The 16,492-nt window shown below is 40.8% G+C and overlaps 1 protein-coding gene across 1 annotated transcript in view; it reads left to right on the top strand.

The window, feature by feature from the left end:
* Nucleotides 1-16,492, top strand: part of SEZ6L (seizure related 6 homolog like) — a 339,967-nt gene that overhangs the window by 281,300 nt on the left and 42,175 nt on the right. The window contains exons 7-9 of the mRNA XM_069961326.1: nucleotides 2,112-2,266; nucleotides 11,103-11,297; nucleotides 15,438-15,576. Coding sequence (XP_069817427.1) covers nucleotides 2,112-2,266; nucleotides 11,103-11,297; nucleotides 15,438-15,576 — 489 coding nt within the window. The remainder of the gene's footprint in view (nucleotides 1-2,111; nucleotides 2,267-11,102; nucleotides 11,298-15,437; nucleotides 15,577-16,492) is intronic.

The following is a 16,492-nucleotide window of genomic DNA, read 5'->3' as shown; positions in this document are numbered from 1 at the left end:
GATCCTGGTAGTGTAAAGTTGAATGGGTCACATACCCGCAGCTGAATTTTCATTCCGCTGCCAGGCCTGAAGCATACACTACCTGCTCGGCGCTGTGGTTGTGTGAGAGTTTGCCAGCTCTCCTCGCTCCTCCCCGTCAGCCAATCAGTGCACGGCACCACTGATTGGCTGATGGGGACCGACGGGAGCCTTACACACAGGCGCAGCGCCGAGCAGGTAATGTATGCTCCGGGCTGGGGGCTGCGGGTGGAGTGGGGTTAAGGGGGTTGGGTTACATATCCGCAGTAGAATGAAAATTCACACTATTAGGATCAGCAGCGGATTTTGCTGCAAACTTGCAGCATGAAATCCGCTGCGGATCCGCTAGGTGTGAAGCTACCCTTAAAACTAAAACTATGAAATGCGATGTAATAATTTCCTGAGCAGAAGGAAAATATTTCTAGGAATCTAGAAATTGTTACATTTTGGCTTCAGCTAAAATAATTTTAACCTCACTCCAGTATGCCGCCTTGCTCTCTTTTCGGCTTCTGTAAGTGTCTAATTAAGTTAGTCTGTTTACATAGCGTGGTTTGTCAAAAATCAATAGTCATTACTGAGCATGACCAAACAAAGGCTAAATGACATACTATGGGCAGTAAAGAACAGTACTGGGTCTAATCATTTCCATGCACTTTACCTGAGATTTACTCCGTGTAGAATAATGTTCTGTCTGTTTTATAGCTAATATTATTCCAGTATAAATGCAGGATCTTTTTTTTTTTTACATTTACTGAAAAATTTAAAATATTCCAAAAATAGACCCAGAGGCCCGGGTTTCCCCCACTGTAACATGAGGACAAAAGCCTGGAGTATCATTCTTGGGGCCTTCAACCCTCACACTTCTCCACAACCGCATGTTCACATCAGCATTAACCACATGGTCAACTTATACAGTCAAAAACCACACACTTTCACTTAAGAAAGTTACCTGTTGAAGTCAACCAATTCAGTATTGTATAAGGTCCCTCTGTGTGCAGTCCCCTTATAGTACGAGGCTCCTTTCTGTAGCTTCCATATACTATTAAGCTCCTCTGTGCAGCTCCCAATGATAGGTAATGATAAGTGTTACCAAATTACTGACTGATTGAGACATGACAGCACCACTGCCAGTGATTGGCTGAGCAGGCTGTCACTCTTTGCTTGGGAGTGACACCTTGCTCAGCCAATCACTGGCCACAGCACTGTTTACTCACAGTCAGTGATAAGCTGAGCAGGCTTTCAGTGACAGCCTACTCAAGCAATCACTGACTGACTAAGATGGGACAGCACCACAATTGGCTGAGCAGGCTGTTACTTTCGTCTCAGTCAGAAAGTAAAAGTTACTGACTGCGGGAGCATGAATAGGTAAGTATTGATGAGCAAACGTGTTGAACCGCACAAAAACAGCTAAACGCCTGCAATCGTTTAGCTGTTTTAGTGTGGTTTGTTTAAGGTTGAGTTGAAAAAACTCAAACTTTTCTTCAAAGTTTGGTGAACCTGACTAATTGAACTTTTAGAAGTTTGCACATCTCAAGTAATAGGCCCCTCTGTGCAGCTTCCCTATAGTAATAGGCCCCTCTGTGCAGCTCTCATACAGTAATAGGCCCCTCTGTGCAGCTCCCATATAGTAATAGGCCCCTCTGTGCAGCTCCCATATAGTAATAGGCCCCTCTGTGCAGCTCCCATATAGTATTAGGGCACTAGATGAAGCAGATATGTGGCTTCTTTTTGCATGTGGTAGAATTTCTCTTAAAGAAGCCAAACGAAAATGTTTTGTTTATAAGGGGAAACCTTGCCATGTTTGAGGCAGAAAGCAGTGAGGTTTCGGCTTTAAAAACCACTCTGTTAATACACATATAAACCTACCCTACTACCGCCTATGTCATTGTCAGTCATAGGCAGCCTTTCATTTCAATGTGGTGAATGTACCATGTAGAAGAAATAATCTTTTATACAGAATACATTTCTTTTATTCAAACTATATACAAAGATGTGTATAAGGATATTAAGAGGAAAAAAAAATGTTTTAATGATTGGCTTATATATGCACTATAAGACCCAAAAGGCTAATGTTTTCCTTTTAAATCCTCCAGATTGGCAGTGTACAGCAGCGGTAAGATTCTCTTTGATTCTGCAAAAACAGAAACTGTGCCGTTTGAAGGTCTGATTAGTGAAGGGTCTTGCATTAGGATTGAATTCTCTACAGATGAGTCCAAAACAGCTCCAGGGTTCAATATTCGCTTTGAAGGTAAATGAAACTTTATGTATTGACTATATGTAAGAAATGTTGTTTATCTCATCAACATGCTGATTTGTTTGTTTTTTTGTTCTCTTAGAACATTTTCATTTTGCCTAAAAAAAAAAAATAATAATAATCTGTTGACAGTAACCAAAAATATTCTGCAATCCATAGCAAGGATACACAGTTGGTGTTGGGGTTTTGCAAGTTACTCCATAGGCTAAAAAATTTACTGTTTCTTTGAGCTATTTCTGTTGCTGGTATGTTACTTAATTCACTCCTGTCTGATAAAATAATCAATACAGGAAGATAAAATTAGCACCAAAGCTTTTAGTCTGTGTGAACCACCTTAAAGGGGTTATCCAACGCTACAAAAACATGGCCACTTTTCCTCCTACTGGTGTCTCCAGTTCAGGTGTGGTTTGCAATTAAGCTCCATTTACTTCAATAGAACTGAGTTTCAAAACCCCACCCAAACTGGAGACAACAGTAGGGGGTAAGTGGCCATGTTTTTGTAGCGCTGGATAACCCCTTTAATGTGAACAATAACAGCAGAGCTTAGCCATATTCCATAAATGTCTGGAATGAGAACGCCTCTTTTAGGGCTTCCTAACATTTTCTCTATTTCTACTAAGGTTACTTTCACACCAAGCAATTTTTTTTACGACTAACGAATAACGATAAATGATCTCAAACGACTGCTATGGCAAACGACCTTAAATAGTTTGCCCGATTACACGGAACAATGATTGTTACTTATCATCGTTCTTGCGGTCGTTTGGTCGTCGCTATTGCGTACGTTTCAGCTATGACTTCTTATTACATCGAACAATGTTTGAACGATTTGCGAACGATCTCGTTGGTCATTTAACCGTTGTCTGCTATTACACGAAACAATTATCTTTTAAATCCGAAGGATCTGAAGATTTTTCGAATGATAATCGTGTAATACGGCCCTAAGGCTTCTTCCCATTTTTTGTTTCTACTTTAGGCCATACACATAGCATACACTCCAGCTGGGATCCATAGCGGCGCCGCAAGAAACTGGCATGTCAGTTCACACAATGGAGCGTGCGGCATTGTGTGCAGCGGGGAATTCGGATTCGGGCGCGCCCGCATCAGAATTCAGCGACTGTAAAGATCATCCGGCCGATACTGCTGTACCAGTCGGCATGATCTTTTCTGACACCCGCAGTTCCCTGACCCGGCCGGTGTCATACAAAGTGTGAACACAGCCTTAATTTGTTTTTGGAAATGTCAAGCATTTTTAATACATAGGTTTTTTTGTTTTGTAACTTTTAACATTCATAAAAGTCAAAAAGAAGCCACAAGCCAAAAAACATTGTAAAAAGTGCATTTTTCATTTTAGACTTTAACCCCTTCCCGACCTATGACGAACAGTTACAGCACAGGTTGGGTGAGGGAGTATGGTGCAGGCCCTTTGCTGCTGACTAAAGATGAGCAAATTTACAGTAATAAAGAAGTGCAATGATTTGTTATCTCTGCAATCTGCTCATCAGCCGCATGCATTATAACTATAACGGCTGCTGGGAAAAGCTGGATCCAGTTCTGGGAAACTTTTCCCAGTTACCCAGATCTGGATCCAACTTTCTAGGCACACGGGGAGGAGCGGCACTGAGTTAAATGGCGGCAGGCTGATAAGCAGATTGCAGAGATAACAAATCACTTTGTTATTACTGTGAATTTGCTCATCTCTACTCCTGACACCTATTTGTAATAATTGACATCAGAGATCACTCTAATGCCAATGTTTCGATGTAGGGATTAGAGATGAGCAAGCCTCGAGCACACTCCGGTTCATCTGAATTCAAACACTCAGCATTTGATTATCGTTGGCTGAAGAAGTTGGGTGCACCCCCAAGGTCATAGGTTGTATTTATGTTTTCCAGGACTCCCTAGGGCTGCATCCAACTTATTCAGCCAATGGTAATTAAATGCAGAACCTAAACTGAAGACAAGAGGGGTGCTGTTTCTGGAAGAAAGCGACCATGTTTTTTGAGCCTCAACAATCCCTTCAATGACTATTTCAACCTACATATGAAAATGCAGCCTGTTATCAACTGCTTTATACCTGGTTAATCATTTCCCTGACTATTATCCTACAAAGCTCTTAACTTTGTGTGAAAAGACGTCATGCTGTCGTAAACTGCAAAACAGTATATGACTAGAATGCCATGTCTTTTTTCGGCCGTTGAGTCCAAATAACGGCTATTTTTTCATAATGACGAGCTTTTTTGGATGTAAACAGCCAAAAAAAGTATTCGTAGTAACATAACCTAACCTGCACACTTGGATTTGCAGTATATAACAAAAAATAAATAAATCAGTATGTATATATAAACCAAAGATCCCAGAAGAAATCCACGCAAAAAAGATTTACTATGGAGATGGTACTTATTGTTGTAATTGAACCAGGAACCCAGTTTTGCAAGGTAACAGCGCTAGAAACACTAATATCTAAGCACCTATATGAAAGCAAAAAAAATGTTTAAATATACTATAAATAAGATTTTTTGAAATAAATTTTAAATTTTTTTAAATTTTTTGCTCCTGTCTTATTTTTGGGGGATGTCTTATTTTGCCTCCCCCCGGCTCTTTCCCACGGCTTTCCTCCTCCGGCGCTCAGCCCCTGCTCTTTCCCCCCAGGCTTCTCTTCGGCTCAGCCCCTGGTTCTACCCTTCCTGGCGCTCTGCCCCTGGCTCCCCCCCGGGCTGTCTCCACCCCTGGCCCACTCACCAACTTCCAAGGTGTAGGATAGGACCAGGAGCATGAGGCAGGCAGGACATATGGCAAAGCGTGTGGCCGGGGGAACATACGGCGGAGCATGAGGCGGGACGTGCAGCCGGTAATGTGCGACAGGACAGGCTGTGCAGGTTCACAAGGAGATTAGGTGAATAGTGGGGGGGTCATGGCCTTACTTTCTGGGGGTGCCTTAGTTTAGTGCCTTATTTTTGGGGGATGTCTTACTTAGTTGGTAGGATAGTAGGGGTGTCTTATTTTAGGAGGATGTCCTATTTTCAGGGAAACACGGAGTGATAAAACAGAAAACCTTTATACCATTATACCATTGACCATTATACCATTATATAAAGACGTAGCAAGAGACTGTAGTGTCCTTAATGTACGCCTTGTCCGAGAAATGTATTACTTTTCTTCAACCTTCAGTTGTTGATTTTAGGTTTCTATTGTTTTTGAAATTACATAAAGAATATCCAGCAACCCATGTCTCATCCCACGCTGTGAATTATGTCAGCGAGTGTAATCTTTATTTCACCTACTTTTCTCAAAGGGCCTGTCAAGTCCTGAAACAATCTTTCGATATTATGTAGATGCTTAACCTGCCGAGCGCAGGAGAGCTGATTCAAATGGATTCATCATGACTCCTATCTTTTTGATTTCTAGAGCCTGAATGAAATCATTTTGTTCCGGTTTTCTAACCATGACCTAAATAGCAAATCTGATGATGTGCTGTTCTGGCAGTGTCCAGTTTATTGAGTACAATAATCCAGATGCAGAACGCATCACTCAGACAGCAAGTCGTGTATGGATGAGAAGGACATAGGAGACATTATTGTGAGACTGCGGACAAACAAGACCCATAGACAGAAGGACCTTGTACAAGAGACCATGAGGACCATCAGCTGATAAACCTCCTAGATAAAAGATAGGCCTAATCAATAGGGGGGTTCCTAACTAGATAATGCAGTAGATATTGTATATAGAAATAGGCTTAAAGGGGTTATCCAGCGCTACAAAAACATGGCCACTTTTCCCCCTCTCTTGTCTCCAGTTCAGGTATGATTTGCAATTAAGCTGCATTTACTTCAATGGAACTGAGTTTGAAACCCCACCCAATCTGGAGACAAGAGAGGGGAAAAGTGGCCATGTTTTTGTAGTGCTGGATAGCCCCTTTAAAGGGGTTATGTAGCAAAAATCTTTTTCTTTCAAATCAACAGGTTTTACAAAGATATAGGGGGGAAATTATTAACAAAAAAGGTTCTATTTTTTTGCGGAAAATGGCCAGATGCGAATAAATTTATTTGCAACTGGCCGTTTAGCAAAAAATCAGGTGCTGAGAGGGTGTGGAGGGGCAGAACGATGGACACGGACTCTGGACTCACTCGGAAAAATGATAAGGAAACTTACGCCAGCCCTGATCTGGCGTAGGTTGTCCTCCATGCGCACTGGTGTGCACAGGATTTATGTAGAGGCAGTGAACCTCTACATAAATCAGCGAAGCACTGGCGTTGCGGGGTTGCCAGTTTCCAAGGACTGGATCAAGCTTTTCCCGACACCCGGGGTGGAGCGTCAGGGAACAGAAGAGATATGAAAGGCAGGCGACTAATTAGCCACTTTCCAATCAAACGACGCGCTTTGCTTTGTTTAGACAGGCGATTCGTTCATCTCTACAGGAGAGATTTTCTATGTGCATTTGCTACTGCTCTGGACAGTTCCTGACATGGACAGAGGTGGCAGCAGAGAGCAGTGTGTCAGACTGGGGAGAATACACCACTTCCTGCAAGACATACAGCAGTTGATAAGTACTGGAAAACTGGAGATTTTTAAAGTGACTCTGTACCCACAATCTGCCCACCCAAAACCGCTTGTACCTTCAGATAGCTGCTTTTAATCCAGTTCTTGCCACAGCACCTTTGTACTAGCAATGGAGTTGGCTCCATGCTCCTAAACCACTGCCAATACTGTCTTCTGGCATGTCTCAATAACTTATGATATGTTAAACATTTACAGCATGTGGAATAGGAGTTTATAGTGACTCTGTACTCACAATCTGCCCCCCCCACCCCCACCCCAAAACCACTTATACCATCAGATTTGGCACAGGGCTGCAAGTTTAAAAGTTGTTTTTTAGGACAATAACTGCATCAGCTGCCGAATGGACCCCAGGACAGATCTTGGATTAAAAGCAGCTATCTGAAGGTACAAGTGGTTTGGGGTGGGCAGATTGTGAGTACAGAGTCACTTTAAATAAAAGTAATTTACAAATCTATATAGCTTTTTGACACTAGGTGATTTGGGGAAATAAAAATTCACCAGACTACCCCTTTAAGGTAATAATTTAATGTCAGGTAAAATCAAGTTATTTTTAGTGGAACGAAACAAAAGTTAGAAGTTATGATTCTCTTAGAGCAGGGATGGGGAACCTTTAGCCCTCCAGCTGTTGCAAAACTACAATTCCCATCATGCCTGGACAGCCAAAGCTTCGCTTTGGCTGTCCAGGCATGATGGGAATTGTAGTTTTGCAACAGCTGGAGAGCTGAAGGTTCCCCATCCCTGTCCTGGAGGAATATGTCTACAGTATTTAGATGAGTTTAATAAAGAGGTATCAGCCATTATTATATTGATAGCCCACACATACACTTCTAAATAATCGATTTTCCTCTTCCAACTACATCAGATTTACTGCCTTGGATTGCAAGACTCCATTACTTTGAACAGACTCAACATTAAGCTTTGTGCAAAAAAAAAAAAAAAATCTTAATGGTAGATGAGAGCCACTCCATCAACCATCACAACTATACCCATTCCTCAGCTTGCATATAAATACAAATCTCCATTTATAATCTTGCATATAGTCTGCACCAATCCAGCAGGTCTATGGTGAATTTATGATTCCTAGTCATTTACTTATTCTAGTCACACAGCGGTTAAAAGGCTATTAAGAAAAATGAAGAGGCAAAAAACACAGTCATAAAAACTGCAATGCAAGTACTGTATATTTCAATATGACTGATCCAAATGGAAGAATCATTGCAGCAAAGCATCGGAAACTTCTAGGAGATGTGTAATGCGCAACTGCTGTAATTTGCAATGTATTGTAAAACTCATGGGGAAACGTACCAAATTGCCGTTTAGACTAGAATGTCAAGACTAACACATTACAAATGTCCCCTCTAAATTTTAACAGGTTTTCCAATTGCACTTTCCAATCCTATTTTAATCATTGTATAATATGTTATGCAACTTTCTACTATACTTTTTTTTTAATTCTTAATTATTTTTATGCGGTTCAGGGAAGAAACAGAGTGCTGCACCTCACACCTATGGCTGATACTAGTGCCGCTAGGCTAAATAAAAAACACATCAGAATTTTGTGTATGAATTGATCAAGCCATACTGCCCCATGTACCTCGTGCCGGTATCTGATACACATGGGTCCCTACACTAAGTCTGTTTCTTCCCTGAACCGCATTAATTATTTTTATGTTTGCTTGCTTTTTTTTTTTTCAGTACAACTGGTACCAGAAAGTCTTCCATTATTTTTGAGCTACTGAATGTCCTACAGGAAGTGGTGTATTCTTTCCAGTATAAAATGGTGTTCTCTGCCGCCACCTCTGTTTATGATAAGAACTCTATCACCATCTCCCCCTCCTGCCCCTCCCTTCTGAGACAACTGATGTAAACAAGTCCCTATCTGCAACTTTGTAGCAACTCTGTACTGCCCAGAGGATTAATCACAGTGAGTTCATCAGCACATTTACTTTAGATTAACCCTCCCAGCATCATAAAAAAAGCTACAAAGTTGCAGATAAAGCCTGCCAGGGACTTATTTACAAGATCCATTTTGGAAGTGAAGAGGAAGATGGAGAGAAAAGCTAAAACAGAGTTCAGCAGAAAGCAGCAGCTCACGACTGGGGGAAGGGGACTGAATAGATAATAGTAGGGAATAGTAGGGAGTGAATTGTTATTCCCACCATGGGCAGCAACATATCAAAAGTCTAACACATTTAACATGCAAAAAAGAAAGAAAAAACATCAGCTCACCATGAGTATGTGTGCACATAGTCCAGTATTGAACCACAGTGGATGATTGGATGGGCAATGAAGCAATGACAGCAATGAAGAAAAAATTAGTATCCTTCATCTCCAAAAATTTATAGATGATATCAAAAAGTTATTGAAGACATTAAAAAAATATAAAGGCAAAAAACAGATGTCTACAACCAGCAAGGACGACAAATTCAGAACTACACGCCTAATCATGGCCATGATTAAGGGGCGTAGCTCTGAAACGCGTCGGCCTTGCTGGTTGTAGACATGAAAGTCTGTTTTTATCCTTTATACTTTTTAAACATGTCTTCAAAAAATGTTTTTATATCATCTACGTATCTTTGGAGCTGTAGGATTCCAATTAGTTTTTTTGTTGCTATATGAAAAGTTATGTTTGAGTGGACTACCCCTTTAATTGTTATATTTATACTATCATTAAAATGGACCCTATTACACAATGTGATTTAGAACAGGTCAGCCCTCGCTTTCTCCTCATTTCCCGCTCGCTGCCGGCACTATTACATCGGGGTAAGTACAGTGGAGGCCGTGGGGAGCTGCGGAGGGGGAAGAGGGGCGCGAGGCGATCGTTAAATCACCTGGGGAGCCCATGGGAGATAGCGTCGGTCTTCTGCCGCCACTCCTGTTACACAGAGCAACTGCAGCAGATCGTTGCCAGACTGATCGTTTGTTTCAGCCTGTTAAAAGACAATGGTCAGCCGACATCGTGCATGTTGGCTGATCGTTGTCTTCTATTACACAAAGTGATTATCGTCCGTAACAGCCGATAATCGCTTCGCATAATAGGGCCTTAATTCCGCATTTGTTCACTAATCGCTCAGTGTAATGCTGCGTTTACACGGAACGATTATGGTTCGAATTTTTGCAATAACGATTATCGCATTTGAGCGATAATCGTTCCATGTAAACACAGCAAACAATAAAGCAACGAGCGAGAAATCGTTCATTTTAATCTTTCAACAAGTTCTCAAATCGTCATTCGTCGTTCGCTAAAAATTCGCAGATCGCTTCGCATAAACAGTCTTTCAAAGATTCACCCTATATGAAACATGGACTTATCTTAAAAACGATCGCAATAATGATTTTTTGAACGAATTTTCTAACAATTTTTCTAACGATTTATTTGTCCAAACGCTGATCGTTATAAAAACCAAATCTTTGCTTCAAAATAGTTAAACGATCGATTGGGTAAATTACCGCTTTGTGTAAACGCAGCATAATTCCACATTGTTGGGATCAGGTGGAGTAAACAATCGCAGTAACGGTCGTAACCAATGACAATTGTTCTCGGAAATATGGTGAACACTTTCAAGTTAATGATAAACAATCTCGTTGGCGATCGTTTATCGTTAAAATTTGCTTTGTCTTGTATTATTAAATGCACCTGACAATGGTAACAGAGAAGCCCCTGTATTACTGCAGTATTGCAGAGCAGATGTCACGCATTAATCGCAATCCCTTACTATTACTTTATATCTAATATCGCTGGATGCGCTGAATTCCATTACAATGTAATGAATTATCACGAGAATAATGGAAGCATTAAAACCTGCTGACACCGGCCAATTTTTACATAGAATATTAATAAATGCCAATGTATTTCTTCCACTCTAAGGAAAATCTACGTTAATCTTACAAATTCCTGCTGTTCATGTGAAGTATTAAAAAAAAAAACCTGATGAAGATCCTTGTTATTAAGAACAATCTGAGTAAGTTATTGCCAGTGCCCGGACCTTCTTACCAAGAGATTAAGGGCATCTTGCTGAGAGATGGAGAAAAAACAGGCTGTGATATTATCACTATTTAAAGGATGTGTAAAACCAGATGAAACCCGTTTTTATTATTAATATTTCTGTGATGAAGGATAAAGTGCGTTTAGTCTTAGCTCTTTGGCAGCCCAGCAAAGGTCACGAGGCTTAAGGTGTTGTAAATGTCGCTGAGAGCTATTGTCAGTTCCTTACCGCCGCAGTAAATGGCAATAATTGTATAACTGTTTGTTTCTCGTCCACCTGCTAAGCCTTTGAGAGAGGACACTGCTATGAACCCTACATACAGAACGGTAACTTCACAACGACAGATCCTACATACAGTATGGGAACTGTGGTGGAATTTTCTTGTGATCCTGGACACTCTCTGGAGCAAGGACCAGCTATCATAGAGTGTATTAATATGAAGGATCCTTACTGGAATGATACAGAGCCCCTCTGCAGAGGTAAGAGAGGACTTCCAACTTACATTTTGTGTCTTCTCCCACAATATGATCCAAGCTACATACTTTATTGTGATTCATTGACCATGTAAAAAAAATCATGTCCATCTTCTTGTTCAATATGGAGTAGATGTGAAGCCATGTGGCTTTGTGATATATGGGGAGCAGGTGAGGCGATAGGGTGTTAAGAGTGAGAAGACCTGGGGATACTAGGGATCAATACCCGAATAAGGTGGGATCCAGAATGCCAGACAGGATCTTGTTAATTTATATCTTTAGAAGAGGAGGCATTTCAAATTGCAGTAAAGAAACGAGTGTTGGAGTTGGGAGGCCTGTGATTTGCCCCCCTCCCTACCACCACCCCCCAACCCCCAACTCAATAACCTGGAAGAGCTAAGGGAAAATATGTGTTACATGAAACGATTAGCGGCCGTATTCGGCCGTTATGGCACATAATCGTTCCCTGTAATAGAAGCCAACGATCAGCCGACATGAATGATGTCGGCTGATCGTTGCAGTCGTTTGTCTTTAAACATTGTTGAAAGACAAACGACTCATACAGCAACAATCTGTTGCCATCGCTCCGTGGAATATGAGCGGTGGCAACAGACGGCTGCAATATGCTATGGGCTGCCCGAATGATCAGCGATAACCCGTGTGTATATAGTGATTTAAATATGGGGAATATGTAATATGTAATTGTGGCAAATTTTGGAATAAAGAGATAAAGAAAAAAAAATGGAGTACATGTAGATTCACACTGATGTCACATAAAGGGGTAGAATCATATATTAGGGATTTGGATATGAAGAATATTCCCAAATATTTAGAATAGCTCAGTTTCTAAATAAAGCTAAGTTCACACCACGTTTATTTCCTCTCCGTTTTTTAAAAGATAAAATATTACAACAGTACAATGACGGCTGTTGGTACATTATTCTAGTTTTATGTGGAAAAGTCCATTGAATTTAATAGTAAAAAAGGTGAAAGGGCAGTGGAAAAAAAACTGTGAACAACTAAAAAATAACGTCCACTGTTTGCAAAATACGTCCAGAAATAATTGCCTTTTCATACACTGTGTGCATTGGACACCCGTCATCCCATTGACTTCAATGCATTGCATTGAAGTCAAATACATCACGGCAATAACAGACATCTTTTTTAAATAGAATAAGCAAACGCCTTTTCTCTTTTTTTGACGTTGTGTGAACATAGCCTTAGAGAGAATGAAAGCGAAAAAGGGAGACTGGACTTTAATACATAGGTGTGTATCGGTCAGTACCCACAAATGGCACTATATAATAGATGCCTTAGTATTACTTCTTACCATGTCTTTATTGCAGAAAGTAAGAAGTCTCAATTAACAAAATAACACTTTAGGCCACGACCACACAATGTGAACAGAGTGAACAAAAACTGACCATATGAGAGGCGCTGCCACAGGAACAAATTCTCCAAGCCAAACATATTATAAAGAACAAATTATTTTGCAAAAATACATACAGGATTACGTGTTTTGGGGTTTAACCCCTTCTTCAGAGAGGGTATAAATACATATGCAAACAGATGCAGAAAGTTCAAAATTTGGCACTAGGCACGCCCACTTTGGGGGCGGGACATAAGCTCCAGGTAGGAGTGATGACATGTAAACAGAAAACACAGAGATATGACACATATTATAGTGCATATGCAGAAAAATAAATACATTGGGATCAGTATATTTGATACCAATGTGTGCTGTAGATTCCTGTACACTGATAGGAATTTTCTGGATCTGATGAAAGGGCTACACCCCGATACCCATAATCCTGTATGCATTTTTGCTAAATAAATTGGGCTTTATAATACTTTGGTTTAAGGCAATTGTGCCTGTGGCAGCGGCTCTCATATGGTCAGGGTTTTTTCACTGTAATCATATTGTTTATACTTGCCCCAATTCTTTGGGAAAACCCGACCTACAGCAAGCAGCCTGGCATACAGATCTTCCTCTCCCCACCTGGTGCGATACGCACAGAGCCCAAAGGGCTTCAAGGTGAGAGTCTATAACCTATACTCTGCATTTTGTGGCCAAATGATGGACGTTATTTCAAAACAACAGAAATTATTCTACAATTAACGGACATTGTTTTGAAATAACAGCTGTTATTTGTAGCGATGAGCGAACTTGCCGGATTTCTGGTTCGTATGAACCAGAAATCTCGGCATCTGATTCTGATTCCCGAGTTTTCCAGGCGTTCATTACGCTGTATCCACCTGCTGCACAGAGCGAGCAGACAGCGGGAGTCAGACGCTGAGATTTCTGGTTCATACAAACCAGAAATCCGGCAAGTTCGCTCGTCTCTAGTTATTTGGTTGCGAAACAATGACCATCCAAAAAAACAGATGCCAAATGGCCAAAAAAAAGACATTGTGTGGTGATGGCCTTCATGCGTCGTGCTAGGTACAGTATGCATATTATGGCTAACTAGACAATTGAGCGGAGACCAAGCCATTATTAGTTATGGACTCTCTATATGTTATCATGCCATTCAGGTGTGATTGACAGGCAAAGAAGCTTCTACGTCACGCACTGCCGAAGCATAGAAGCCGTGACTAATTTGAGTTTGGTCTCAGCCCTGATACCCACTTGGGCATTTTTTGAATACCCCTTGCTGCACTAAAAGTGTTATTTTGTCAGTTTAGACTTCTTCCTTTCTTCCTGATATATATATATCAATAAATCAATTCATCTCCTTCAGTAATTCCTGGTCCCCAAAGCTTCCTGGTTCCTGTCACCCATTGACCCTGCAGGAACTGCCTGCTCAGCTAATCATTGACTAAGGTGGGACAGCCCTGGGGCCAGTGATTGGCTCAATGGGCAGTTCTTGCAGGAACTGGGGAGCTGCGCAGACCAAAAGCAATCAGATCAACATCTGTGGGATTGGGGGGGGGGAGATGAGGATTGTTCCTTTTTCAGTTTTTTATCACCTTTTTCATTTTTTCTGGAGCTAGAATATCCCTTTAGTAATTAGCTAAATTGCCTGTGCCCTCTACCAAAGAATGAGACATAATACTATAAACCGCTAGTAAACTTTTACAGGACTTTTTATAGTTCTACTCTGTTGGGTACCCAATTTTATATACAATGTAAATCACTAGAGAGCCTTCAGTGATATTTCGGCAAATACCCATAAAACCAAGTGTTCATCCCAATGTGCTGATTGTACAATAAGGTAACAGCCGCCCAGTGTTCTGAATCCAGCACTTACCTACACACTCAAGGTTCTTTCAGATGAAGCAGTGATTGATAGTCCCTTGCTCTCCAATGTAACACGTTTCTTTTCTGTACATATATTTTTTTTACACTCAGGCTCAAAATCCATTATGCTGCATATGAAATGTCTCTTTGTTGTTCACACTTTTACTTACTGAACAATAGAGGAAAATCCAGAAGCCTTGTAGTTTTGTGTAGATGGGGGTCCGCATGTGTATTTTCTAATTGTCCTATAATTTTAAAGAGACTCAGTCAGTAGGTTTATATTGTCTTACCTTAGGGTAGCATAGAGAAGTGACAGAGAAGCTGAACAGAATGATGTATCACTTACTTTGTTCTGTGCAGCTTATCCAGAGATCTCCTCCTGAATAACATGGACAATGAGTTGTCCTCTCCATTATATGCATGAGCCCAGTAGTCCTCAATATTCATGAGAAGCAGAAAACTCCACCCACCAGCTGCTGATTGGCAGTTATCTATCCATGCTATGTATAGGCAGTTGACTGTCAATCAGCAGATGGAGACGGGGGAGGGGTGTGGCAAGAATCCTATTCTCCTGCATATTAGGAGAACGGCTGAGCAGAATGATGGAAGTAATACACCGATCTGTTCAGCATTTCTGTCACTAGATTATGCTGCCTTCATTTAAGGCGGCATAAACATAGTGACAGATTCCTTTAAGTGGTGTGGAGGGTGGAGGGCATTATATAAAATATACAAGTATACACCAGGAATATCAACCTGAGTCTACAAAATTTACAGAGACATTTATTTTTTAATCAAGGAAATTTATTTTAATATCAAGGAAACTCTGGACTTTTGGCAACCCTGGTATACATCTCTTTAAAGATTACATTGATATCTGTTATCGCTTTTTTTCCTTCATCCAGCAATGTGTGGTGGTGAGCTGTCTACCCCTGCAGGGGTTATATTGTCACCAAACTGGCCCGATCTATATACAGAAGGAGAAGACTGTATATGGCGAATCCACGTGGGAGATGATAGAAGAATATTCCTCGACATTCAGTTGTAAGTATTAGACCTTTCGACATTACACTGGTACATTTATTTCATATATTTATTTTTTTATTTATTTTTTTTTTGTATGTTAAGCATGCACATTTATTCACTTGTTTAATATATGACACTTTGCTCATATCTAAAATTCTCAACATTATCTGAAATATGCAGCCTGTATGAATTACACAAGGACCTTAAAGGAAGACTGGTCACCACCGCTTTAACCCCTTACTGACTGTCCATATGTATTTTAATGGCAGTCCCTAAGAGGTTTTATGCCAGGCTGCTGCTTATTTACAGCGGCATCAGGAGCAAGGGAGGTTGGCTGTCAGTGTGATATCCAGCCTTCTACACTAATTCTAGCAGGTTAACCCTTTACATGCTACAGTCAAATCATACATGTAAGGGATCTGCGGGTCTCTTTCACCCCATCAGCAGACCGGCGACATGATCACTGGTTGCCAATGGAGTTCCATGGCAACTGGAGGCCTGCCAGTATACAGCCATGCAAAAGGCATAATGGTGACAGGCATAATACTCTGCACTACAGTAAGAGTGCAGTGTACGGCTATGTTCATACTATGTTCAAAAAAGAGAAAAGGCATCTGCTTTTTCTAATTTAAAAGACGTCGTTTGTGCCGCAATTTAATTGCCTTCAATACAATGCAATGGAAAGACCGACGTCCGATGCACACAATGTATTAAATAATGGACGTTGTCTGCACGGATGTCAAAATAATGATCATGACAATTATTTTTGGGCGTCTTTTGCAACCAGCGGACGTTACTTTTTCTTTTCAAAACTGGAGAGGAAGAAATGTAATGGGAACATAGCCTATATAAGCAATTAACCTTTAAGGCTAAGTTCACACAACGTAAATTTTCAATAAATAACGCCCGTTGCAACGGCCGCTATCTATTGAAA

The sequence above is a fragment of the Dendropsophus ebraccatus genome, chromosome 3 (assembly GCF_027789765.1).
Source record: "Dendropsophus ebraccatus isolate aDenEbr1 chromosome 3, aDenEbr1.pat, whole genome shotgun sequence".
NCBI classification, from domain to species: domain Eukaryota; kingdom Metazoa; phylum Chordata; class Amphibia; order Anura; family Hylidae; genus Dendropsophus; species Dendropsophus ebraccatus.
Note: the sequence above shows the minus strand (reverse complement) of the source record. Positions and strands in the feature narration are given on the sequence as shown.